The sequence below is a fragment of the Cetorhinus maximus genome, chromosome 14 (assembly GCF_964194155.1).
Source record: "Cetorhinus maximus chromosome 14, sCetMax3.hap1.1, whole genome shotgun sequence".
In the NCBI taxonomy this organism is placed as follows: Eukaryota; Metazoa; Chordata; class Chondrichthyes; order Lamniformes; family Cetorhinidae; genus Cetorhinus; species Cetorhinus maximus.
Window position 1 is genome coordinate 53,837,523 of NC_135892.1, and position 25,860 is coordinate 53,863,382.

At 42.8% G+C, this 25,860-nt stretch overlaps 1 protein-coding gene across 3 annotated transcripts in view; it reads left to right on the plus strand.

The window, feature by feature from the left end:
* fancl (FA complementation group L) overlaps nt 1-25,860 on the plus strand; it is an 83,954-nt gene that overhangs the window by 17,207 nt on the left and 40,887 nt on the right. The window contains exons 3-8 of one of the 3 annotated variants that reach the window (XM_078556925.1): nt 4,391-4,477; nt 4,652-4,710; nt 7,507-7,567; nt 8,513-8,569; nt 15,689-15,786; nt 24,312-24,408. In XM_078556925.1, the coding sequence (XP_078413051.1) occupies nt 4,391-4,477; nt 4,652-4,710; nt 7,507-7,567; nt 8,513-8,569; nt 15,689-15,786; nt 24,312-24,408 (459 nt within the window). The remainder of the gene's footprint in view (nt 1-4,390; nt 4,478-4,651; nt 4,711-7,506; nt 7,568-8,512; nt 8,570-15,688; nt 15,787-24,311; nt 24,409-25,860) is intronic. The other 2 variants (XM_078556922.1, XM_078556923.1) reach the window with 2 other exon arrangements.

Here is a 25,860-nt window from a genome sequence, read left to right on the forward strand (position 1 = left end):
GGCAGAGACAGAGAGTGCCCTTGGCGCCAGCAGTCAGAGGACTGTAGGGCACCAGGAACATGCTCATTCGGTGCCTGATGATCTGCCTCCGGAATCGTCCGCGACGAAGCAGATGCAGGAAATGTGGCCGGGTGTGCGGGAGCATCTGGGGGAGATACATGAGGCTATGCTTGGCTTGGTCTCTGTGGTGGAGGGGTCTACGCGGACGATTACCGAAGTAATGAGCCACATTTCCAAGCGCCAAGTGTCCTCCATGGGGAGAATGACGACTCTCGTGGAGAGGCTACTCCAGGATGGGAATGCGCTCTGACCAGCAAGCCCTCACATCAGCATTGACCTCAGCTGGTCAGTGCCAGTGTGGGAGATGGTTTGGGCATCAACTTTCCCAGCTCAGTGCCCATCCATCCACAGTGAGCAGGGAGGTCTGAAGTGACCTCATATTGGCACAGTAGCTGCCTGGCGTCTCTGCGGGCACCTCTCAGGGCGCTCCGGATGAGGGCAGCAGCTCCTCCGCCCCTCTCCCAGTGACCGTAGCATCCGGTGAGGCTGCGACGACTGGGGAGATGCCAGCTGTGGAACTGGCAGCTCCCTCCCAGGCGGGGCCAGCACAGGCTCCACGGGCCAGAGGATGATCGCCAAGGTCATTGAGACCAACAGGACAGCAGAGTCAGCAGGCTGTCTCAGATGCCACTTCGAGCGATGGGGCAGCACCAAGACGTAGCACCCGTAAATGAAAGCATACGGCACCTTAGGCACACCACGGGTTTTTCACTGGTGCTTTCGTGTTGGCCCGAGATGAGGTCCTTGTGATTTGTTTTTTTTTGTAACACTAATCTCTTTTTTTTGGAATAAGTTGGATTGCTTGACATATTAAATTCAGATATGTCACCATGGCTGAGGGTGCCTCTTTTCTTCTGAATGTGTATGGTTTCCAAAACTGTAATGAGTGCTTTGTTGGACATTCAGCTTTATTAACAAGGCCCTTAGTGACTGTCAGATTTTGCACTTAGGTGTCGAATATCAAGCCTACAGCCCAGGCTTGTCCTGGAGGTCCATCTGTGGTGTGCTAACTGAAGGTTCATTGGATTAAAGCCTCCCGGGTGTCCCTGCCTCCCTGGTGTATGCCTGGGTCACCGTCTACCCCCTCATCAATTCCCTGTGCGTGCTCATCCTCGGACTCACTGCTGGACTCATCGTGTGCAGCTGCAGCCACTGCGTCTACGTCTTCATCGTCCATTGCGCCACCCTTTCCAGCGCAAGATTGTGGAGAGCGCAACCTGCAACTACTGTCACTGACATACGATCTGGAAGGTACTGGAGTGCAGTCCCTGAGTGGTCCAGGCATTGGAAGTTCATCTTGAGAAGACCGATGGTTCTCTCTACCACAGCCCTTGTGGAGGCGTGGCTCCTATTGTACCACTGCTCAGCTTCTGTTCTTGGATGGCAGAGAGGCGTCATGAACCACCTTCTGAGGGGATAGCCCTTGTCACCCAGCAGCCATCCATCAAGCCGGGCTGGAGCACTGAAGAGCCTTGGCACCTGCGAGTGTCTGAGAATGTAGGCGTCATGGGAGCTGCTTGGGTACCTTGCACAGACTTGTAGAATCAGCATCCTGTGATCTGCATCCGGTGACGAAGGCACCGAGCTCACCTGATGGCGCCTCGATGGCCACATGTGTACAGTCTTATTGCACCCTGGACACGGGGGAAGCCAGCAATGGCCGTGAAGCCTCTGGCTCACTGTGTCTGGCTTGCCTGGTCCCAACGGTAGTGGATGGAGGCTAATGCACGCCTGAACAGAGCACCTGTAACCTGCTTGACACAAGTGTGGATAGCTGATTGGGATACACTGCAAAGAACACCCACCGACCCCTGGAAGGAGCCAGAGGCATAGAAGTTGAGGACAGCTGTGACCTTCAGAGCCACTGGCATGGGGTGTCCACCCACACAGTTAGCGGAGATCTCAGGCCCAATCATCCGACAAATATAGTTGACTGTCTCCCTTGAGAGACGGAGACTCCTTCGGCACTGCACCTCAGACATATTGAGGTAGCTGCTTCGCCGCCTGTATACCCTGGCAGCAAGACAGTGGCGTCTTCTGCGGCCCCTTCCGCCTTGGACTATCTCTTGGCTTGCGCCCCTTGTGCCAGCGCCTGACCTTCCAAAGGTGGCTCCCCTGGAGGCTGAATGTGCACTCCTGGCCTCCTCCCCCTTCTTGCCCTCCCTTCCTCCTCAGAGGAGCTGCCTCCAGTGGACAGGTCAGCTCCCATTCCCAGGCTAAGGGAAGGCTTCCTGAAACCTGCAGGCCCAGAGGAGATTACTCACTGCAGAGTGCTGACATAAAGGTTAAAGAGTCCAGAAAAAGCAGCTGATATGTGTTTTGAAGTATGTTAATTGTTTATTGATTACAGACAAACAGGGGTGAAAACTTTACCTCCGCCCACTTTTTCAGTGGTGGGGGTAATTAAAGAAAATCTCACAACAAACTTCATTCTTTGAAAATCATCAGCTAAATGAAGTTGCTTAGCTTCTGGGAAGTTGGGAACAAATACTTCTGGGGCAGAATTTTCCTGTTGGCGTGCGGGGGCGGATTACACAGGCAAGTTTATAAAAACTTTCATAAATAAATACTTGACTGTGCACACTCGCGACCTCAGTGAGCCCTCTTATCCCGCTCATGGATAAGGTTTATACATATATGTCCTCCCACCTGCCCATTGCGCCCGTGCGCCGACGCGAAGATTGCACGGGCGCCAAAAAATCGGTGTTGATTGGGGAGTCAAGGGCCTCAACTGTCCTGTTAATTAATGGCGGGCGTGCGTCGGACATCATTGCGCGCCCACCCAGCGAAATATCACAGTGGCGCCGGGACGCTCACCCGACGTCACCGTGCATCATTTTATGTGCGGGGCCCGCCCCCGCACACCAATGGGAAAATTCTGCCCCAGAGGTATTTGTTCCCAACTTCCCAGAAGCTAAACTACTACTTTTTGCTGATGATTTTCAAAGAATGAAGTTTGTTGTGAGATTTTCTTTAATTACCCTCACCACTGAAAGTGGGCAGAGGTAAAGTTTTCACCCCTGTTTGTTTGTAATCAATAAACGATGAAACTTGGTACATAGATAGGGTACGACCCAAGGAAGAACTGATTAATTTTTGGCGATGATGTGGATCTGGATTCTGGAATTTTTTAAAGGATCCATTATCATTGGGAGATAGGGAATTGACTTTTTTTTAGAATGTTGATTATTTTAGAATGTTGTGGATTGTCTCAGCTGCAGTGGAGCAGTTTGTCACAATTGCCAAAATGTGAGCAGAGTTTTCAGAGCAGGTTGTTGGATATGGACTTGGCCTAGAGCTGCCTCAGTGAGATGGAAGCTCTTCATAAAAAGACTTATTTTTTTCAGCTTTGTAGCTACAGAGCATCAACAACCAGAGAAAAGCCTCAAGGAAGAGCTGCGTAATTGTAATAATGATGAGTTAACATGTTATGACGAACATATACTGAATGCCTACTTCACTTGCTATTGTGGAACTAGATATTTGAGTGCTGGCAAAGATTGACTTTGCTTTAGTTCAATTTAAAAGTATTTTTATAACCTTCTCATTTAAAAAGGAACACTATAGTGACCTAATTCTGTAAGTTACACACTGTTTATTTATGTCATGCTGGTTGAACAGAATTGTCATTTATTAGTTCTTCAGTAACCTTGTGTTCACCTGGTATGGCATAACCTCCAAAGTCCAAGCTTTCTTTAACTAACTAGATTCCTGATTGAGAATTTCTTTGGATATTGGGAGACCAATGGTAGTTGGGTAGCCAGCATTTCTTCTCACATTTCAATTGGTTTGCTCCAATATTAGTTGGTACTGGAACCATTGAGCTGTGTTACAGAATTGCCTGTAACTTCAGCCACTGGACCCATGAAACATAAATAAAATGCTTCTCCTGTGGTGATCAGTGTTCCCCCCCTCCCACCCCAGCTACATAAATCAGTGCTAACAGTAGTATGTGTTGACCTTCAGTTATTGTATCAGCAGTTTTTGCAGCACTAATCTCTGAGGAACTGCAGACTCCAAAGTTGTTAGAGATATTGCCTGTTTAAATGCACTTCTGCAATAGTGAACAGAGCAGGTCCTGAACATGTCAGCTTGAGCCACTCTACTCACGAATACAGAAGAGCAGTTAAGCAGACACATTTTCTATTAGTTTTAAGATTGGTAGCTCCACTCAACAGTGCAGGTGAGTGCATATAGCCTTTAACATTCATCTAGATGGCGGTGATCGTTTTTGAAGGAGTGTTTTCAACTAGTTCTAATTGTCTGATAGCTGGAGTTATGGGAAGGTGCCTGGAAGAGTTGTGATAAATCAGTTGATTTTTGCCAACAGAGCGAAGTACCGCTGGGAGATCTCAGTCACCCACCAATTTGGTATCCATCAGCGAGGGATTGGTCCACTCTTTGGCAGATAATCAAGGTTCCATTGCACTTAATTTGCTTTAATGGAACTTCTGTGTTTTTAATTTTTCTTACTGATATCATGTAAATTGGGTTAAAAGAGCATTGCTGTCATTGACATTAACAAATAGGAACTGGGGTTGCCATGGATTGTGTAATAATTATTTCCTTTCTTTTGGCTTTATATTTCCAGGACAAGGAATTTCGTGTAAGGATACTGTTACCTGAACAGAAATGTCTGAGGCGTGCAAGGTATGGATTTCTTTATTTTAATTATAACATTTGCACAGAATACTTAAATATTTGTCACCTTGACTTATTTGCAAGTCCTCACCAAATTTTGTCCTAGCCTAGACTGGCATTTCAGTGCAGTACTGAGGGTGTACTGCTTTGGTAGATGTCATCCTTCGATTGGATTCTAAACTGAGGCCCATCTAAGTGTTCAGGTGATTGTTAAAGATTCAGTGACCCTTTCTGAAAGAAAAACTTGCATTTATGTAACACCTTTCTTTATCTCAGGACACCCCGAAGCAATTTATAGCCAATATAGTAGTTTTGAAAGGTCATCCTTGTTGTAAAGTAGGGAACAGGACAGCCAGTTTGCACACAAGGAGCAGAATTTTACATTGAGTGCACCTGCATGCCGAAGACCTAACAAGCTAATTAAAATCAAATTAACGCTGCCCACCCAACCTTACGGTTGGCGGGCAGGCGAAAAGGCCAAGTGGCCTTTACATTTTTTTAGGAAATCTCATTCACGAGCGAGATGAGGTTTCCTAAAGCAAATAAACATTAACTAAAAACTTTATTTTTGAATTGAAAACATGTCCCAGTTCATGTGACAGAGCCACATGAGGGGACATGTTTTTAAAAATTTTTACTGTCTTTATTAATTTTTTTAAACAGCGCCTCAATCTTCCTGAGGCAGCTCCTTGCCTAGGAGATTAAAACAATCTTTTGTGCGCATCCGAGAACTGTGTGCCAGGCCCACTCTCCCTTCTAGCCCCGCCCACACAGCTGTCGCTCGCGATCCACCACAGGGCGGGCCTTAATTGGAATTGGAATGGATCCGATCGCGGGCGACTTCCTGACTGCCCCTGCCCGCTCCCGCCGAACCCACCCGACGAGGGAAAAATTCTAGCCAAGTTTCCAAAAACAGCAAACCTGATTAGTATTTTTTTGGTGTTGGTTAAAGGATAAATATTGGCCAGGGCACCAGGGAGAACTCCTCTACTCTTCTTTAAATAATGCCATGGAGCCTTTGACCTTTACCTGAGAGGGTAGAAGGGTCCTCGATTTGATTGTCTCGTCTGAGAGATGGCAGCTTTGGAAGCATTGCCTTCATACTGCATAAAGCATTGGCCTGTACTATGTGTTAAAGTCTCTGGATTGGGTGATGAACCCATGTTCTTCTGACTCAGTGGTGACATGCTGCTACCGTGTAATATATTTTAATGCCACTGTGGGACTATATAGACCTGTTTAAGACTGTCTAGCATTTTTGCGTGGGAGGCCACATTTCAAAATTTTTCTCACTCAAGGGGCCGATGAATAAATGTCAGAAAGATAAAGTTTGGCGCTGTTATGGCACAGCGGATGGTAAATAGCGAGCTGGTCAAATCCCAGAGGGAAACTTGAAACAGCTGCCAGAACTATTTTGCAATTTGTATTTTGTTTTGAGATGCATGCCTTGAATTCAGTAGTAATAAGTCCACTGAGACTTAGAGGCTTTTTACAAAACTAAATTAAACATTTATTAATAAAAGAAAAGATTTTAAGCACACACATAGGTCTACAAATTACTACTATAATAACTCTTAAATCCCCTAATTTATCTGGCTCCCAGTTACACCTCCATTAAGGCAACAGTAAAGCAAAATATAAGTTTAACAGACCCAGGCAAAATACACAATACTCTGGACAGTTAGTGATATTCAAAGTGAGTTTTCTTAGCTTCGGTTCCTGTAGGCAGCAACTTGATGCACAGAGGCTGGAAGCTTTTCACGCTTGTTAGATCTTAGAATGCCTTCTTCTTACACACAACCTCATCTCCATTATACAGGTTTCTCCCTTTTTAATGTAAATTCCATTTTTCCAATATGTCTTTGCAACTTTACTTTTCTCATAATATAACTATTTCATAGTACTCATATCATGAGTAACCTTTGGGAAAAATAAACACACTGTTTGGCTTATCTTCTTATGGCTAGGTGTAACATCTTATGGGATACAATTGATGAGTAGTGAAAGTAGAAAATAACTAATTATTTAGTTTCTGACACCTGCTACTGTTACAAAGTTCACTACTGGCAAACCGAGATTAAACATTGTATGACAGGTGACTACGTTTTTATGTGTTTTTAAAAAATACTAATTTTAGTATATCAGGTGAAAGCAGTGAGTGAGCTTGGAGCGTGTGTTAGCTATGAGATTTGGAATAGAATCCCATTCAGTCTTTGTTCTAGTAACTTTGGGCATGCAAAGTTATATTAGGAAGCAGGGACGAAAGTACAGTGGCAGGTGTATTTTATTTTCAGGACTTGGACCAAAACGCTACATTTAAGTTATTTTAAATTGAGAGTACACAGGATTAGCGTCAAAATCTGATTGTTACACTTGGAGTGCTTTCAAATGCAGTGAATTCTGTTTTTATTTTAAAAATCACTCTAAATAATATCCCAAGGTGCCTATCTAAGGACTACAAAATTGAATTTGAATTTAGCTGGTCAAGTTAGTCTCATAGAGTTATACAGCACAGAAACAGGCCCTTTGGCCCATCGTGTCCATGCTGGCCGTCAAGCACATATCTATTCTAATCCCATTTTCCAGCACTTGGCCCATAGCCCTGTATGCTATGGCATTTCAAGTGCTCATCCTGTGATAATTTTCTTGACTATTACTGTACACCGATAATGCCCTGAGCAATCACTAACATCATGTACTCCTTTTCTAAGTGATGAAACCTGTATTCTTTAAAATTCTGCAATTTACAACTTGTAAATTATAAAATTTGTATCATTTTATTTTTATGCTTTTAATCTGTTGAAGGCTTCAGTGCAGCTGGCAGTTAAAACAAGTCTTGCATGGATACCAGCACATTGTGAAGCAGGTAATGTGCAAAATAATGGCTTCAGTGGTGTAATAAAAATTTAGAGGTTGCTATAAATTGTCTTTGAACAGTAAAAATCTATTTGAATATAGTTTACCTTACTGAATGAGAAGGAGAAGTAGACTTTTAAAAATAAAATCAACACTTTATTAATATTATGAAGACCAGGAGCAACAGAAATTTTAATAACCATAAGAATCCTGCAGACCAAGGCAGGTTTAGTTAGAGTACTTTTGTGACAACATTTAACTGTGTTGGCATGCTTTCTGCCCTGTTACATATGAAGGCTCAAATGTAGAGTACAAGTGAATCAAAATGGACTAGCAACTTAAACACACAATGTTGCTAATGAGCTCTGTTGCTTGGGCTGAAAAATAAAACAATGTGTTCAGTGTTCTAGCCAGAAGTGGTAGGTAGGCATTTGTGGTTCATCTTTCAACATTTCTTGCTATTACTTATCAACATAATAAATGAATGCAGCCTTATGTATTCTTGTAGCTTAAATTCCCCCAGAATTATCCATGAGGCTCTCTTCAGTTCACATGCACTCCTATTTATGTTCAAATATTAGTCTACATCAGATGCTTGGAATTCATAGCCCTGAAAAGAGGGCTATTTCTGCACAAAGATGTTTGTCTCTTTAAAAAGAAAAGTTCTGTGCAGATGAGTAACCATGTTTAACTAAGCCTGTCAACTTCCTTGTCTAAATGTTATAATGAATTTCTGTTTATGAAGGCAACAGAAACCAGAAGAGTATTATTGGTATTACTACTATCTGATTTATTATCCCCCCAACTCGTGTGACTATAAAATGCACATGGAATAGGCAAGAAGACAACACTTATTTTAGATGCTTATAATCTACTCTAGATTTGACTTCTGATGAACTGTATTGTACCATCAGTCATTGAAAGAACATTTGACCATTTTCCTTTCCTCCACCAGAGACTGCAACACTGCTCTGACCTGGTCAGTTTTATGTTGGAGTTTAAGACTGTTTTGGTGAGTGAAAACATTAATGAGTGGAACTTGAAGCATAGAGCTCCATAAAACCACCTTCTTTCATTTATGCTTACTTCTTTCAATAACTTAATCAATTCTACACTCCAGCCAAAAAATAACTCAGCTTTTAGTTTATCCTTTGAATGCAGAGAATAAACACTAGTCTAATTCTAGGTTTAGTTACGTTTATATTTCACTGGCTATATTTCACTGTGCAACTTTGGGGATAAATATTTTACTACAAGTTGTAGCTAAGTCTGTAATTTAATACCATTATCTTATTTTAAAAAAGCCCCTTTTTAAATATGAAATTGATATTTAATATGTTATCGTGGCTTCCAGTCTTGAAACATATTCAGCTTATCATTCCTGAAAAGAAGTTTTGCAAATACATTGTCGCAGTAAGAAAAGTAGATGACTTATTCTACAATTTTTTTTCACATTTCAACCTTTAAAAGTACTTTTTAAAAGGGGGAAATAACCCCAGCGATGAAGTGGCGACTTTCACATTAACTATTCTTGATTAACTTACAAGTGGTCTCCTATTTCGCTGGCTAGAGTACTCTTGGCAAGTCACTACTTTTGTCATCAACATCTTCTCCACTGAGTAAAAAAAAATGTTGCGGGAACTTCAATCCCATGCAAGATCATCCCTCAATCCCATGGAAGATCATTTCTCGATTGAGTTTGAGAGAGATCAGCTTTGTTATATATGTTACAATTATTGTGAAGAAAAGTGTTTAAATGCAAGAAACCTAAATTAACAAAAGTTGAAAAAAACAACTGAAATATTTCTAGTGAACAATGGAAAAGGATAACAAAAATAAAAATACCTGGAAAAACTCAGCAGGTCTGGCAGCATCTGTGGAGAGGAACACAGTTAACGTTTCAAGTCCATATGACTCTTCAACAGAACTTCTTCTGTTGAAGAGTCATATGGACTCGAAACGTTAACTGTGTTCCTCTCTGCAGATGCTGCCAGACCTGCTGAGTTTTTCCAGGTATTTTTATTTTTATTTTTGTTTTGGATTTCCAGCATCTGCAGTTTTTTGCTTTTATCTTAATGGAAAAGGATAGGTAGGGCATTTAAAATGTTCAGTGTACAAACACAAATGCAAAGTTAGAAACTTTATGAAAAGTCAAACCGACCTTGCAAACCTTCAAAACTGTAAAGTGTACTATAGTAACAGGATGAGCCTAACCAAATTAAACCCCTAGGTGCTATGTAGGTCAATCCCGTTGTTAAAAATGAGAATTGCTTTTACTTCTGTATATTGGCTTTATGTGAAATATCAACCAGGTGCCCCTTTTTGAAAAATGAATACTTTTGGTTCTTAAGAGATCTGAAATGAGTAAGAAAGAACTGGTGAATAATACATTTGTCACACACTAAAATATTTTTTGTATTATGATCACATGTTGGAAAATCTCATTGATTGAAGGAGCTTTTTGGTTTTTCTTGACTCCCAAACATGATGAGTTGGTAGTACTCCCAGCTGCAACTGAATGCTGCAGGAAGAGCAAACCAAGAATAAAATTTGATAATGGCTAAAAAAAATGTAGCAAAAATCTTTAGTAGAATGAAACTGAGGTTGTTAACAATGTGGGCCAACTGCTTAAATTCTTCAAAAAGTTAAATTTGCCACATGCATATGATGTGAATCATTAACCTGATTAACAGCTGATTGTCTGCTTTGATGTTTTTGCCAAAGGTACTTTATAACCAGCTGCTAGGTGGCCCAGAATCGCACAGGAAAATGTTTTTCTTCTTTTCCCTCTATTGTGTAATGCCTCACCCAGGAGGCTCAGCCAAGAACGCTTTGGAAAATTGCAAACACGAGGCCTCTTAATTTTTCCACAGTGTAGAGTACATTGTGGAACAGTGCTGTCTTTTGACCAGTAATTTGCATTTATTTAAAGTGGGTTTTCTCTAAACTTGCACTGTCTAATCATCTCTAGAGCTAAAGATGGCCACTTGAAAAGATTGTATTATCTATTCCATGAGCAAAAGATGGGTAACTTACTAGTCGATATACTGGCAGCAGTCATTGAAAATTAATTCATTTTATCTGATACAATTTAATTTTCACCAAAAGTCTGTTATAACTTGTCATAACAATACGCCCCAAGACTGTAACAGAAACAGAAAATGCTGGAAACACTCAGCAGGTCTGGCAGCATCTGTGGAGAGAAAAACAGAGTTAACATTTCATGTCTGATGAAAGGTCGCAGACATGAAATGTTAACTCTGTTTCTTTCTCCACAGATTCTACCAGACCTGCTGAGTGTTCCCAACATTTTCTGTTTTTAATTTAGATTTGCAGCATCTGCAGTATTTTGCTTTTCCTTCCCCCCCTCCTAAAACTGTCGTCATTTATTTAAACATTTATTTCGCTCATGCAAGGTTCTCAAAGTCTATTAATTTTTATAAAATATTGAAAGCATAGGCTGATGTAGCTTCACTTTCTGCCTGCTTGTGGAGTTTTGAGTTTAAAACCATATAGGTTAAGTGAAGATAAAATTGCTGATTGGAGCAGTTAAACAAGAGTAGCAGTGTAGTCCATTTGAAAAGAAAAATTAATCAAGCACTCAATGTTAACCCATTTTACGTCTCCCAATTTTTATTTCCATTGCCGTCAACGGAAGATTGACTGGAGGCAGAGATTGGAGATGTAAAACGGGCTGCCATTTCTCTATCATCAGTTTTACACTATTGCACAAAGTCCCGATCTACCCCAGAGAGCGCTGATTATCAGTTTACTCCATCATAAATCAACCATTAAGCTCTCAAACTTCAACAGTACAAGTTGCGGCATAAGGATAATTATCATGGTGAGGCTTCTGCACTGCAATTGCTTACACTGAAGAGCACGCTTTATCAGATTTCAAAAATCTTTGTCTTCTAACCTCTTTAAATTTTAAGTCAATACTTTGAATATTAGTATCTATTACAAAAACCTTATGTCATTTGTGACTTCAGAAAGTACAATTTAAAACATATTGAAGCATAATTTTTGGCTCCATATTTTATACTACCTCTCTTCAAATTGCTGGGAAAGATGCCAAAAATCTAAATTTCTTTGAGCTGTGTGCATCCAAAGTTCAATAGGATTTGAGTCTTAAACCATCACAATTCACTTTCTTCTTCAAAAAAATTTTATTCCTTTGCTGCAAAATCTATGTTCTGCTTTTCTGCTTTTCTTCCTTCTGATACAATTATTTATAGCCGTTGCTTAGTTTATGGCCAATTCATATCCCACTACCTTCACATTGTAACTTCTCCATTTGCATGTCTTTAGGCATTAGGGGCTGAATTTTATCCTGGGCTTCAGGACCCTGACATTGGGCCAAAATTGGGTTCTGAGCCTGCACTTTCCGGCAGCAGGACCAGCTTGTTAATTTTACCGTAGGTGGCCTCCTAAGTTGGCCACCTGCGGGCTCAGTGCCCAACTAAGGATGTCAGTGGGGCTTCTGATGCTGTCTACCCAATCAGAAGGCTGGCAGCTCTGAAGCCTCAGCAGATCCACTGATAGAGGTGGTCGAAGATCTCGATAGTGCCTCAGCATGGAGGCAACCTTGAACGGGTTTGTAAAAATTAAAATTCAGGGGCCTACGAGGTGGAGGAGAGCCACGCTCTTCACAGATGGCCTGTTGAAGCCTTGGGAGCTGCCTAGCCTGCTTACGGCCCCATTCTTTGGCCATGGAGTCTCCAACAGGGTGGGGCTGTCCGACCACCAGCAAAATTTGATGGCTCTTTAAATGGTCTGTAATTGGGCTTTTGATTATGCAAATTGGCTGCCCACCCCATTGATCCACCTCAGAGCCTGCCTGGCGGCAGGACAGTGATGGGAAGCTGTCCCAACGCAGCTCCAGCTCCTGTTTTCCCAAAGCCCCTGCAACTTCTGTTCTCACTACCCGGAGGCTTGTAAAATTCAACCCTAGGGGGAGAAGTTTCTCCCCATCTGGGGAGCTGAACGTGAGCGGGCACGCAGACGCTCGCTGCCTGCGATCAGCTGCGCGCCGCCATTTTACGTGGGCGGGCCAATTAAGGCCCACCCAGCGTGACGTGCAACCGGAAGCGCTGGGCGCTCCCTGTGCAGGCGGAGGGAGGAGGCTGAGTCGCGGCCTGCGCTCTTTCACGCGTATGCGCGAAAGAGTGCAGAAATCTCCCTGAGGGCCAGAACTGCCTCAGGGAGTTTAATTTTATTATCAAAAGTTGCATTTCTTTTGCCTACGAGACTTTATATATAAAAAAACTATTTTGTATTTTTCCTTATCTGTGAGATGTTTTAGGTAATGTGGCAGTGAGCTGGGACATGTCTACGAATTTTATGAAAATTTTTATTAAATTTATTAAAGTTTAAAAACCTTCATGAAACCTCATCCCACCCGTGGATGAGGTTTCGTGATTAAATGCAAAGGCCGCCTGGGCTCTTCGCCTGCCCCCCAACCTTAAGGTTGGATGGGTAGCTCTGTTAATTCTTTTAATTGATATTTAAATAGCCTTAATAGGCCTTTGACAGTTCGGGGCGCACAGCCAACTTCGGTATGCGCCCATCGAACTGAAGATCTGAATGACGCGCAGTGATGTCGGGGCACATGCTCGATGTCACCGCGTGCCATTTTATGCATCGGTGAGCGGGCCCCCACCCCCCCTCCGCACGCCGACCAGAAGATTCAGGCCTAGGTTTCAGAAAAATATTCAAAGTAATACAAAGTAATAGCAAAAGTTAAATATATCCAATTGTTTTGAAGTAGCAACCTTGATCCAGAATTGAATGAGCAGAAATTTCCTCAAATTGGATATTGAGATGACTTGACGGTGCTCTTGGTCCTTGCCACATGCTCCATTCCCTAGCCACCAACTTCAACCCTCGACCCGGTTTGTGCCCCGAAGCTAAACCAGTCTCTTCGCAACCTTGACTGTAAACTGAGTTTCTGACTCCGTATTTACTTCATCCCCAAGATCACCTATATCCACATCGTTGCATGTCTCGGCCCCTATCTTGAGCTAAAAACCCTCATCCATGACTTTGTTACCTCCTAGACTCAACTATTCTTTCCTGCCAGGCCTCGAACCTTGCACCCTCTGTAAAGTTGAGCTCACCCAAAACTCTGCTGCCTGTATCTGAATACCTGCACCAAATTCTGCTTATTTACCACCCTGTACTCACTGACCTACATTGACTCCCAGTCGAGCAATGCGCTGATCTTTAAAATTTTCATCCTTGTTTTCAAATTCCTCCATAACCTTGCCCCTCTCTACCTCCAACCTCCTCCAGCCTTTCAACATCTGCACTCCTCCAATTCTGGTCTCTTGCGCATCCAGGATTTTGAGTGCTCCACTGTTGGCACGACAGCCTTCAACTGCCAGGCCCTAAGCCATGGAATTCCCTCCCTAAACCTCTTGGCCTTCTTACCTTTCTTCCTTTAAGAATTTCCTTAAAACCTGCCTCTTTAAGCAAGCTTTTGCTCACCAGTCCTGATGCCTCCTTGTGTGGTTCAGTGTCAAATTTTGTTTGATAATGCTTCTGTGAAGCACCTTTACTGCTTTCAAGACACTATATAAATGCAAGTTGTTGGACATGTCGCTCTAGTATTTTTCAGCTGTGCATTTTTTTTTGACTTGTCAACTTTTTACTACTGTCAGTTTTTTGTAGATTAGCTGTCTAATGTGATCTGGGACTGGTCCTGCCAGTTTTCTTTTGAGGCTTCCCAAAGATTAGCTGCAATGTCACTGCAAAGTATGCCATCTGGCAGCCGAATTAAGAACTGAAGTCACTCCTTGAAGGTTGTCAAGTTTGTATGTAGAAACAAATTGATCTTAAAGTGTAAGAAATAGGAGCAGGTGTAGGCCATTCAACCCTTCAAGCTTTCTCTGCATTGAACAGAATTACGGCTGATGTCCCTCAGCTTCATATTCCCACACTATCTTGCTATACCTTAATTCTGTTAGCATCGACTAATCTCTGTCATGAATATATTCAATGACTGAACATCCACAGCTCTCTGGGGCAGAAAATTCCAAAGGTTCGCAACCCTTTGAGATTAGGGGAAATTTCTTTCCGCACTCCTCGATGGCTGACCCCTTATCCTCAGTCTGTGACCTAGCTCTAGACTCCCCAGCCAGATGTTAGTTTGGTTGGAGGTCTAACATGCTACCGCAGGAGCTACCAATCACCATTTTTATCTTTTAAAAGTTTCTACAAAATAGCTGCTAACTTCAGCTTTTGTATCTTAGAAGGCAGCAAGCAGGTTCAACAAATGTTTCCTGCTAATGCTTGCCCCTAAAGCAAGACCGTTTGCTGGCTCTGTTAAATCATTGAAGTACATTTTTTGAGAGTTATTGACCTGCTCTGAGAAATGATGGTGCTATAGCAAAAACATATGGAAAAATTTCCCCCCCGTTGGGGGGTTGTGCGGGTGCAGGTGCTAACCTGATTGGCGCCCCTGATCGGGGCCACACCGCCATTTTACTTGGCTGGCCCAATTAAGGCCCTCCCAACGTGACGCTCGCTTGGAAGCGCTGAGTGCTCCCTGTGAGAGGTGCCTCAGGGAGATCAGTTTGATATTTAAAAACTGAAATAAAATAATTAAAAACTTGTAAAACATGTCCCCTCATGTGACACTGTCACATAAGCTGGGACATGTCAAAAAATTATTTTAAAAATTTTAATTGAATTTTGAAACACTTCATGCCCATCGATGAGGTTTCATGAAAAATGTGAAGGCCGCCTGGGCTCTTCGCCTGCCCGCCAACCTTAAGGTTGGACGGGCAGCCCATTTAATTGCTTAAATTAGTTTTTAACAGGCCTTAAAAAGCCTTTGACAGTCCGGCGGGCACGCAGCTGAGTCGGCTGCGTGCCCGCCAAACTAGAAATCAAAATCCCACGCAATGACATCGGGACACCCGCCCGATGTCACCGTGCGTCATTTTACATGCCGGCGAGTGGGTGCTGCCTCCACTCACTGACCGGCGAATTCAGCGCATAATCTCATTTATTTTCTAGCATTCTGTCGGTCTAGTACATTACAATTTTGTAATCTGCTCTGGAATTTTGAGTTGTATGGTAAATGTGTTGTAGGTAATCGCTGAACAATGACTTAATATTTTTGTAGGAAATTGCACTAAGGAACAAACGCGACCTGCAATCTCCTCCTCCTCCACAGTATTATGCGCAACTTATTAAAGAAATTGGAAGTTTGGGTTGGGATAAGTAAGTAGTGATTTATTTCGATTCAGTTATTATAGAATTCGCAAACACTTGTGACTGTATCAAATTTTATTAAATTGTTCTTGTTAAACTTTTATTCATTACTTAAATATGTGGGTACTTTAAAGGAGAAATTTATATGCATGCATCTTTGCCAGAACAATGGGCAGAATCTTCTGGCTGGTGTGAGGGTGGCGGAGTCCACACGCCAGTGCTTAAAATGTCGCGTGAGCGTCCCGACGTCAGCGCGCGGCATCACGATATTTCGGTTGGCGGGCATGCTATGTAGTGGGACGCGCGCCCGCCATTAATTTAAGGCCTTGTTAAGGCCATTAACTCTCCAATCGACCAGGATTTTGAGGGGCCCGTGTGAACTTCGAGTTGGCGTGTGGGCCCAACGGGCAGGTGGGTAAATGATTTTTTTTACAAACCTCATCCAGTGGCGGGATGAGGTTTGATATTGGAATTAAAAAATTGTTATAAAGTTTTTGTGTACTTTATTAACATGTCCCATCTCGTGTGACATTTTCACCCCCCACCGCCTGCAGAGGAAGCGCATAGCGCTTCCCGTCGGGCAACACAGGGGCCTTAATTGGCCCGCCCACTGAAAATGGTGGTGGGGCCCGTTTCGGCAGCGGCGATCGACTGCTCGCCGCCGAGTCGGTCGGGCCCACCCGCCCATCAAGGGCAAAATTCCGCCCAATAGGATTGATAGGTAATAAAAACAGAAAATGTTGGAAATACTCAGCAGGTCTGGCAGCATCTGTGGAGAGAGAAACACAGATAACATTGCCTCCTTCAGTGCTCTGACCATTCTATAATTCTATGATAGATGCTGCCAGAACTGCTGAGTATTTCTAGCATTTTCTGCTGTTATTTCATCTGCATCATTTTGCTTTTGTTGTAATTGGATTCATAAGTTCAGTTTCTCTTGTATTCTTTCAACTGTGCCTTTTCAGACAGTAGTACCCCTATAACCTCAGGAAGAATATCCCTTGGTCTTTGTATATCCCCTGGTGGTTCAAGAACTGCATTACTACAGGTTGATATATAACTTTTCTGTCTGCTAACTTGCCCATGTTGTTGCATCTGCTGGGGTAGATTGGAGATCTAATTGAGGTGTTTAAATTGATAAAAAAAATTATATAAGACAGGTACAAAACAGCTATCTCCTTTGGTGAGAGAATATAGAACAAAGGGACATAACAAAATTAAAGCCAGGCCATTTGACTCCTAAATCAGGAAGGACTTTTTCACGTGGTAGAAGAAATATGGAAGTAGCTCCCCAAAAGAATTGTGGATACTGGGCTGATTGAAATTTTCAAAACTGATAATGATAGATTTTTTTGATCAAGGATATTGAGGCGAGAAAGGAGCAAAGGCGAGTAAATAGAGTTGAGGTATGTATCTAAGTCATGGAATAGAGTTGAGGGGAAGAATAGCATACCCTTGTTCCTATGTTCCTAACACCTCATAGGAGCTTTAGATTAGCTAAGAGATTTCAGAAGATGGGCACTAGCTGTTTACATCAGGCGAACATTAGGGTTGTAATTTGTTTATGGACTTTGAAAATTACAAAATGTTTTTCACAATGTTTGTATGCAGAAGGTGTTCTAAGAGCATCTGGTGACTCTATAATACTTGTTAGCAGTAATACCAATATTGATCTTTGGTGGATGTAATGATGCTGTAGATGATAAAGAAGTGCAGCTACTTGTTGTAGTTCTGCTCTGAGAACAAAACTTGTAATGTCCTAGGTCAGAGGAGGTGAGGATTCCCATAAGCTCACCTCCATCTGCCTGCTATGTGCCTGTTCTCCTGTTGGTGCTGCTTCTCCTCCATCATCTCCAGCCACAATGGAATGTCTAACAAGCCCCTGATGAAGGCAAACATGGATTGTCAGAAGGACCTAACACAAATTCCCAGTTGTGTAGAGAGCACTGAGAGTTGAAGAAGTTTTCAGCAATCAAAATCCACAACATTTCATGAGCGAAAAGTCAGAGCAAACTTCTCCATGGCCAGGATTTACCCTTTGTCGGGTGGGTCCGAGAACAGCTTCGAAACGGACTACCACCTGCGATCAGACCCTGACCGTGAATTCACACTGGCTGGTCAATTAATGGCCATCCAGCGTGAAAGGCGCGCTGAAACGCTTAGCGCTGCAGGGGTGGGGGCGGGAGAATGGAGAGTGTGGAAGTCTGTGCATGCTCCGGGGAGCGCGTGCTGAAAGTTCCCTGAGGGCACAGAGCTGCTTCAGGATGCTGAACATTTGGACAAAGGAAAATAAAGCTTTAATTAATGATATAAACATTTCCCCACATGCGACTCAGTCACATGAAGAGGGCCATGTTTAAAATGAATTGGAAACATGTTTTTGAGCTTTTTACTTACCGCTGGAAACCTCATCCCACCCGTGGATGAAGTTTCGTAAAAAATGCAAAGGCCGCCTGGCCTACTCGCCCGCCCGCCAACTAACTGGTTGAGCAGGCAGAGAAAAATACAACTTGCTTAATACATTGAGGGCCTTAATAGGCCTCTTAATTGTTGGCGGGCGCGCTACCGACTCTCGAGCGTGCCCACCGATTGAAAGATTGCAAGAGTGTGCGATGACGTTGGGACGCTTGCCCGATTTCAACGCGTGAGATTTAACTCCCGATCAGGTCAAGCGTGTGCCCGCCCGACGGATGTAAAATCCTGCCCCTTGTAACGTTTTACATGAAAGCAGTAGAGGATCCCTTTCAATTTAACAGGAAATACATTCTGCTATCTTACCTTTATACCACTATCAGCACCTTCTTTCGTCTTTAACACTACCATTAACACTCCCTTTGTCCTATGTCTATGCCCCCAGCTCCAATGACTCCCCATACCCTCAATGCCAACCTATGCTCCTCTGCCTACCCATCGCCCTTTATAGCCTCTTTGCAAACTTATTGCCAAGTCATGTCAACCCATGTTTCCTCCACCCTCTGTGCCAATTCACTGTGTTCATCATTGGCAGACCTCAGAACCCATGCTGAGATGAAATAAAATAAAGTTCTAGGTGTCTATTGTAGACCTGATTAAAAAAAACTCTCATCCATAACAACCCATTCACTACCTTTAAATTCCTTCAACCACTTAATACCTTAGAAAAACGAGCATTTGCATTCATAGCACCAAATCAAAGACTTTATAACCACTTGGAACTTGGAGTTGTCAATCAACCTGTGAACTGACAGGCACCTCACTGTGATAATCATAGGTTGTGAAATCTGTTATGCAGACAGAGTGAATTAGCAAGCACTGATTTTTTTTTTTAACTGCACAATTATTTTTAACCTTTGAAGGTCCGGAGATTTAAATGCCTCTACAGCTTGACAGTTCTGATGCGTTTGGCAGTTCAAATGAGTTTGACAATTCTGATCCGATTTAGATCCCTTGACAGCTTGACAGGTCCAATCAGCTTGACAATTCCAATGAGCTTATCCACTCTTTTATGCATTCGTGCCTACTTTTAACAATCCAAAAGGGCACTTGACCTCTCTCAAACGTGTCCGTTGGCCCCTCCAAAAAGGTACCCTAACTCTCCAATTAACTTCGGCAGCTTTACACCTTCTGAAAAGTGTAAAGCCCACAAGTTGTGTTTGGGACACCCCACTAGCGAAAATTAGATCTGTTTGAAGGCAGCTGCAGTTTTACATGTGCAGCTGTACCTATGAAATACAGATGTATTGAGTCTAGGAAGAGTGTCCTGCAGTCAGCATCGTGGTGAAGCAGCCTGGGGAGAGTGTCCTGCAGTCAGCATCGCGGTGAAGCAGCCGGGGGAGAGTGTCCTGCAGTCAGCATCGCGGTGAAGCAGCCTGGGAAGAGTGTCCTGCAGTCAGCATTGCTGTGAAGCAGTCTGAGAAGAATGTCCTGCAGTCAGTTCTTGTTGAAAATAACAAGAGTGACATCACAAGAGAGCGGCGGAGAGATCAGAACCAGCGCAAGTGTGGGGAAGCTTCAAAAAGTGACGTCAGCACAAAGGTGAGAGCTGATTGGTGAGTAGTGGTTAAGTGTTTTTCCCCTGTTTTTTTTTTCTCCAGCTTTTCTCCAGTTTAAAATAGATTAAGCTAAAGAAAGGTAAGGGTTCTAGTTTTTATTTAAAGTACATAAATAATTTAACATTTTTTTTACTGTATTTAACTTTAAGGGGTTTTTTTCAACTAGAGGCATGGCAGGGCAGCTCAGTCCCGTGTTATGTACTGCATGCAACATGTGTGAAGTCCTAGAAGCTCCTTGTGCTCTGACCGACCACGTGTGCAGGAAGTGCCACCAGCTGCAGCTACTTGAGCTCTGAGTTTCGGAGCTTGAGCGGCAGCTGGGGGCGCTGAGGTGCATCCGTGAGGCTGAGAGTTTCGTGGATAGCGCATTTTTAGATGCCACCCCACAGCTTACGGAAGTGCAGAGAGAGGAAATGGGTGACCATCAGTCGGAAGAAAGGTGTCGGCAGGTAGTCAGGAAATCCCCAGGGTGCGTCTGGCTCGAGAACCGTTTTTCTGTGTTGGAAAACGGTGAGAATGACGGTTCCTCTGGGGAATACAGCCATGGCATTGTGAGTGGCTCAGCTGCACAGGGGGTGAGGGAGAAGAGCAATAGTGGTAAGAGACTCATTGGTAAGGGGAACAGACAGGCGTTTCTGCGGCTGTAGACGTGACTCCAGGATGGTATGTTGCCTCCCTGGTGCCAGGGTCAAGGGTGTCACTGAACGGCTGCAGGGCATTCTAAAAGGGGAGGGGAAACCGAGATCGTGGTACATATTGGTACCAACGTCATAGGTAGAAAGAGGGATGAGGTTCTGCAAGCAGAATTTAGGGAGCTAGGAAACAGATTAAAAAACAGGACCTCAAAGGTTGTAACCTCTGGATTACTTCCGGTGCCACGCGCTAGTGAGTATAGAAATAGGGGGTTAGTCCAGATGAATGCGTGGCTGGAGAGATGGTGCAGGAGGGAGTGCTTTAGATTTCTGGGACATTGGGACCGTTTCTAGGGGCGATGGGACCTGTACAAGGCGGACGGGTTGCACCTGAACCGGAACGGGACCAACATCCTTGTGGGGAGGTTTGCTATTGCTGTTGGAGAGGGTTTAATCTAACTTGGCAGGGGGATGGGATCCTGAGAGGAGGTTCAGCAGGGGGAGGTGCTAAGCCAAAATTAGAAGACAGAGCAAGTGAGTCTGGAAGGCATAGAAATTATAGGCCAGTTAAGGCACAAGGGAGTTTGGTGAGGTTGGATGGTATTTATTTTAATGCAAGGAGTCTGACGAATAAGGCAGATGAGTTGAGGGCACAAATTAACACACGGAAGTATGATGTTGTTGCTGTCACAGAGACATGGTTGAGAGAGGGGCAGGATTGGCAGCTCAATATTCCTGGATATAGGATCTTCAGGTGAGACAGGGAAGGAGGTTAAAAGAGGAGAGGGTATCACAGGAATTAATTACAGCAGTAAAGAGGGATGACATCTTAGAAGGCTCTTCAAATGAAGCCACATGGGTAAAACTGAAAAACAAAAAAGGAGCAATCACATTGCTGGGAGTGTACTATAGGCCCCCAAACAGTCAGAGAGAAATAGAAGAGCAGATATGTAGGCAAATTTCAGAAATGTGTAAAAATAGGGTAGTAATAGTGGCGGATTTTAACTTCCCCAACATTAACTGGGTTAGTCATAGTGTGATAGGTTTAGAGGGAGCGGAATTCTTAAAATGTATCCAAGAAAGCTTTTTAAGCCAGTACGTAGAAGGTCCTACAAGAGAGGGGGCGGTTCTGGACTTAATTTTAGGGAATGAAGCCAGGCAAGTGGTAGAGGTATCGGTGGAGGAGCATTTTGCAGATAGTGATCAAAACTCTGTTAGATTCAAGGTTGTTATGGATAAGGACAAGGATGGGCCAGAAATCAGAGTTCTTAATTGGGGGAACGCCGATTTTAATAAGATCAGATATAATTTGGCCAGAGTGGACTGGGAGCAGCTACTTTTAGGTAAATCTGCGTCAGAGCAGTGGGACTCATTCAAGAAAGAAATAGGGAGAGTACAGGGCCAAGATATTCCAGCAAAGATATAGGGTGGGACCAACAAGTCCAGGGAACCCTGGATGTCGAGGGATATATATGTTTGGATAAAGAGAAAAAGGGATGCAGGCAATAATTTTCAATACCTCTCTAGCCACAGGAGAGGTGCCAGAGGACTGGAGGACAGCCAATGTGGTACCGTTATTCAAGAAGGGAGGAAGGGATAAACCAGGGAACTACAGGCCAGTCAGTCTAACCTCAGTGGTGGGGAAACTATTGGAAGCAATTCTGAGGGACAGAGTTAATCTACACTTGGAGAGGCAGGGATTAATCAAGGACAGACAGCATGGTTTTGTTAAGGGGAGGTCATGTCTGACCAATTTGATTGAATTTTTCGAACATGACCAGGTGTGTAGATGAGGGTAATGCATTTGACATAATCTACCTGGACTTCAGCAAGGCTTTTGATAAGGCCCTGCATGGGAGACTGATACCGAACGTAAGAGCCCATGGGATCCAAGGCAATTTGGCAAATTGGATCCACAATTGGCTGAGTGGCAGGAAGCAGAGGGTGACAGTCGAGGGGTGTTTTTGTGACTGGAAGCCTGTGTCCAGTGGGGTTCCACAGGGATTGGTGTTGGGTCCATTGCTGTTTGTGGTATATGTAAATGATTTAGACTTCAATGTAGGAGGGTTGATCAGTAAGTTCGCGGATGACACGAAAATTGGTGGGGTGGTAAATAGTGAGGAGGATAGCCTTAGATTACAGGAGGATATAGACAGGCTGGTCAGATGGGCTGATCAGTGGTAAATGGAATTTAATCCAGATATAAGTGTGAGGTGATGCAGTTGGGCAGGACAAACATGACACGGGAACACACGATGAATGGTAGGACCCTGGGAAGTACTGAAGATCAGAGGGACCTTGGTGTGCATGTCCACCGGTCCCTTAAGGTAGTAGGACAGATAGATAAGATGATTAAGAAAACATATGGGATACTTGCCTTTATTAGCCGAGGCATTGAATATAAGAGCAGGGAGGTTATGCTGGAACTGTATAAAACGCTGGTTAGGCCATAGCTAGAGTATTGTGTGCAGTTCTGGAATCCGCATAATAGGAAGGATGTGATTGCACTAGAGAGAGTGCAGAGGAGATTTACCAGGATGTTGCATGGGCTGGAGAGTTTTAGTTATGAGGAGAGATTGCATAGACTGGAGTTATTTTCCTTGGAGCAGAGGAGATTGAGGGGGCACATGATTGAGCTGTATAAAATTATGAGGGGCATAGATAGGGTAGACAGGAAGGAACTTTTCCCCTTGTTGGAGGGATCAGTAACCAGGGGGGCATAGATTTTAGGTAAGGGGCAGGAGGTTTAGAGGGAATGTGGGAAAGAATTTTTTCACCCAGAGGGTGGTGGGAATCTGGAACTCACTGCCTGAAAGGGTGGTGGAGGCAGAAACCCTCATAACATTTAAGGAGTATTTGGATGTGCACTTGTGATGCCTTGACATTCAAGGCTATGGGCCTAGTGCTGGAAAATGGGATTAGAATAGTTAGGTGCTTGTTTGTCCAGTGCAGACTCGATGGGCTGAAGGGCCTTTTTCTGTGACTCGAAGAGATGTGTGAACTGCAAAGCACCCCAGTTTCCCCAACTTGCCCATCCCTGCCGAAATGGTGGGTGCCTTTTGGGGGTGGGACTTCTGGAATCTGGTCTCCAGCACTGTTTTGGCTAAGCCAGAGATCCTCTCTGCCTTTCTGAAAATTCAGACCTAAGTGTCGCAACACAGGGGATAATAAATTCCTTTAGCTGTAATTAAAATACAAGTTTTCTTCACAACAGTTAGAAATTGATTAACAATGCTGATCCGAGCAGTTGAGTGTCCATCGCTGGAAAGTTTATAGATTTTGTAGAAATCTCTGATTGAATGAACTGCATTAATGAGCTTCCTATTCAGAATTGTACACAATCTGTGATAAAGTTAATACTTCAAAAGCAGGTTATTTGGAGAAGTTGTACACGTACAAATGATGGTTACATTGCAAATGTTAAAAGTTTTCAGGACGAAAGATTTAATGAGAAAGAGCAGATTAAAAACTAATAATTTTAATGGGCTTAAAAAAACATGCCGCCCGGTCTAACACACTATAAAAGTGGAAAAATTGATCAAAGGCCTGACAGGAAGTTTTATGTGTACATAAGTAAAGGCTGACAAGAACCTGCTGTGTGTGCCAAAGGTTCCCATGATGGAAAACTGAAACATGGTGCTCACTGACCACAGCGTGAGCCTTGACACAGGTCATAAATAACTTTGTGATATATGACCACATTAAATAGCCGACTGGTGTATTAACAGCAGTAAATCTGTGACAGGAGAAATGCTTGGCGCTCAAGACCTTGTCTTTCTGATATTAGTTTCAGATTAATAGAGGTAAAGCAAACACATCAAATCACTAGTAGACTTTGATTTCATAAACCTTTCATATATTTTCTTCTCAGACTTGCTTATATAGATGCAGAGTTCAAAACCATTAAGCTGAAGGCTGAGGATTCTGCAGGTCGAGAGCATATGATCACAATTAAATTAAAATCAAAGGTGAGGCACTGGTAATGGACTCAAAGATATAATGTTGGGATTTCTTTTGAACTGTAATTTTGTATATTAAGAAAAATCAATATCAGATACAGTGATGGATTTATTTACTATGGCAACTTGGTTCTAGATATTAGTTGGTCTTGCATTTTCATCCTACTTAAGAGTTTGAGGTTTTAAACCAATATAAAATGGCCTGGTTCACAGTTGCATTTATTTGTTTTTTTTTAGGCTAGTTGATGCTTTAGCCAAATGTTGGAACTGCTCAGTATAAAATAATTAATGAATCAGTCTTGATCATTTAATGCTAACTTAAGACTTCAAGCAGTTATATCTGGTGAGCAATTATTACTTGGAATTAACTTCTGGAAGAATTAGAAGAAATATTTAAGGGACGACAATAGACATCTTTACAAGGTTTTTTAGTTTGGGTACATTGAAAAGAAAAACACACCCCTTGAATAATTTATAACTGTCTAAATTGCAGTAGTTGATGCTTCTGTTTTGAGAGTGTATATTATGTACACGTGCCACACTTTGCAAAGTAATATACAGAAACATACAGAAACGGGTGTTGAGAAAATACTGCTGAAGTAGTTGTGAATATCTTGTTGGTAGAATTGGGGGTGATATCAGGTCTCGGGCTGTCCCTACTCCCCCTCCCCACCTTAAAATTGAGATTAGAGTAGATCAGGGTACTTGGCTTAACCCTACATTAATATGTTGTTTCGAGTTTTTTTCACAGCTCTTCATGTTGACAAAATTTAAATATTCCTTGTTGATTTTAAAAGGCAGAAGTTCTATATACCTGTTAAGAAAATATTTGCAGGTAATGTCACTGTCCATGATTGACAAGCCATGGAATGTTCAGTCTTGCCGTGGTGTAAGAAGTTGAATTTGTCAGTTATCTTGTAATACATACTTTTCTTCACAAACTAAATATCTTAACCTCTTGTAGTACTGGAGTACATTAAATAAAAACTCTAATTTGTCATTTAGTTGTGTCTCTGTCATTGAAAGTTGGCTATGAAGCATGAAGTGAGAGTGCTCATATGTAAACCTTGTGGCAGGTGACATTGAAACTTGGTAGCTAACAAATAGAATTCACATCATATGCTGGAAGGGAAGTATGGTGTCATTTTACCTATTTGGTAAAGATTTGAATATGGCAGAGTGATAAAATTGCCGGCATTCTGATTTGGGTCTTTATGCAGACAGCACCTCTTTAGTGTCTTGTTTGTCTTTTTTGAAAAAAATTATAATTCCATGTAAATGTGCAGCGACACTCAACAATATGCAAAAGTATATTTTTGGAAGCAAATAGCAGTTCTACCATTAAAGGAGTAGCAACATTTGCTTGTTTCCCATTTGATTCTTGCCTGGATGAACATGAAATAGGAAATTTGTTAGCTATTGCTTTCAAAACTTTTGATATTTAAATAGCTTGCAAATTGG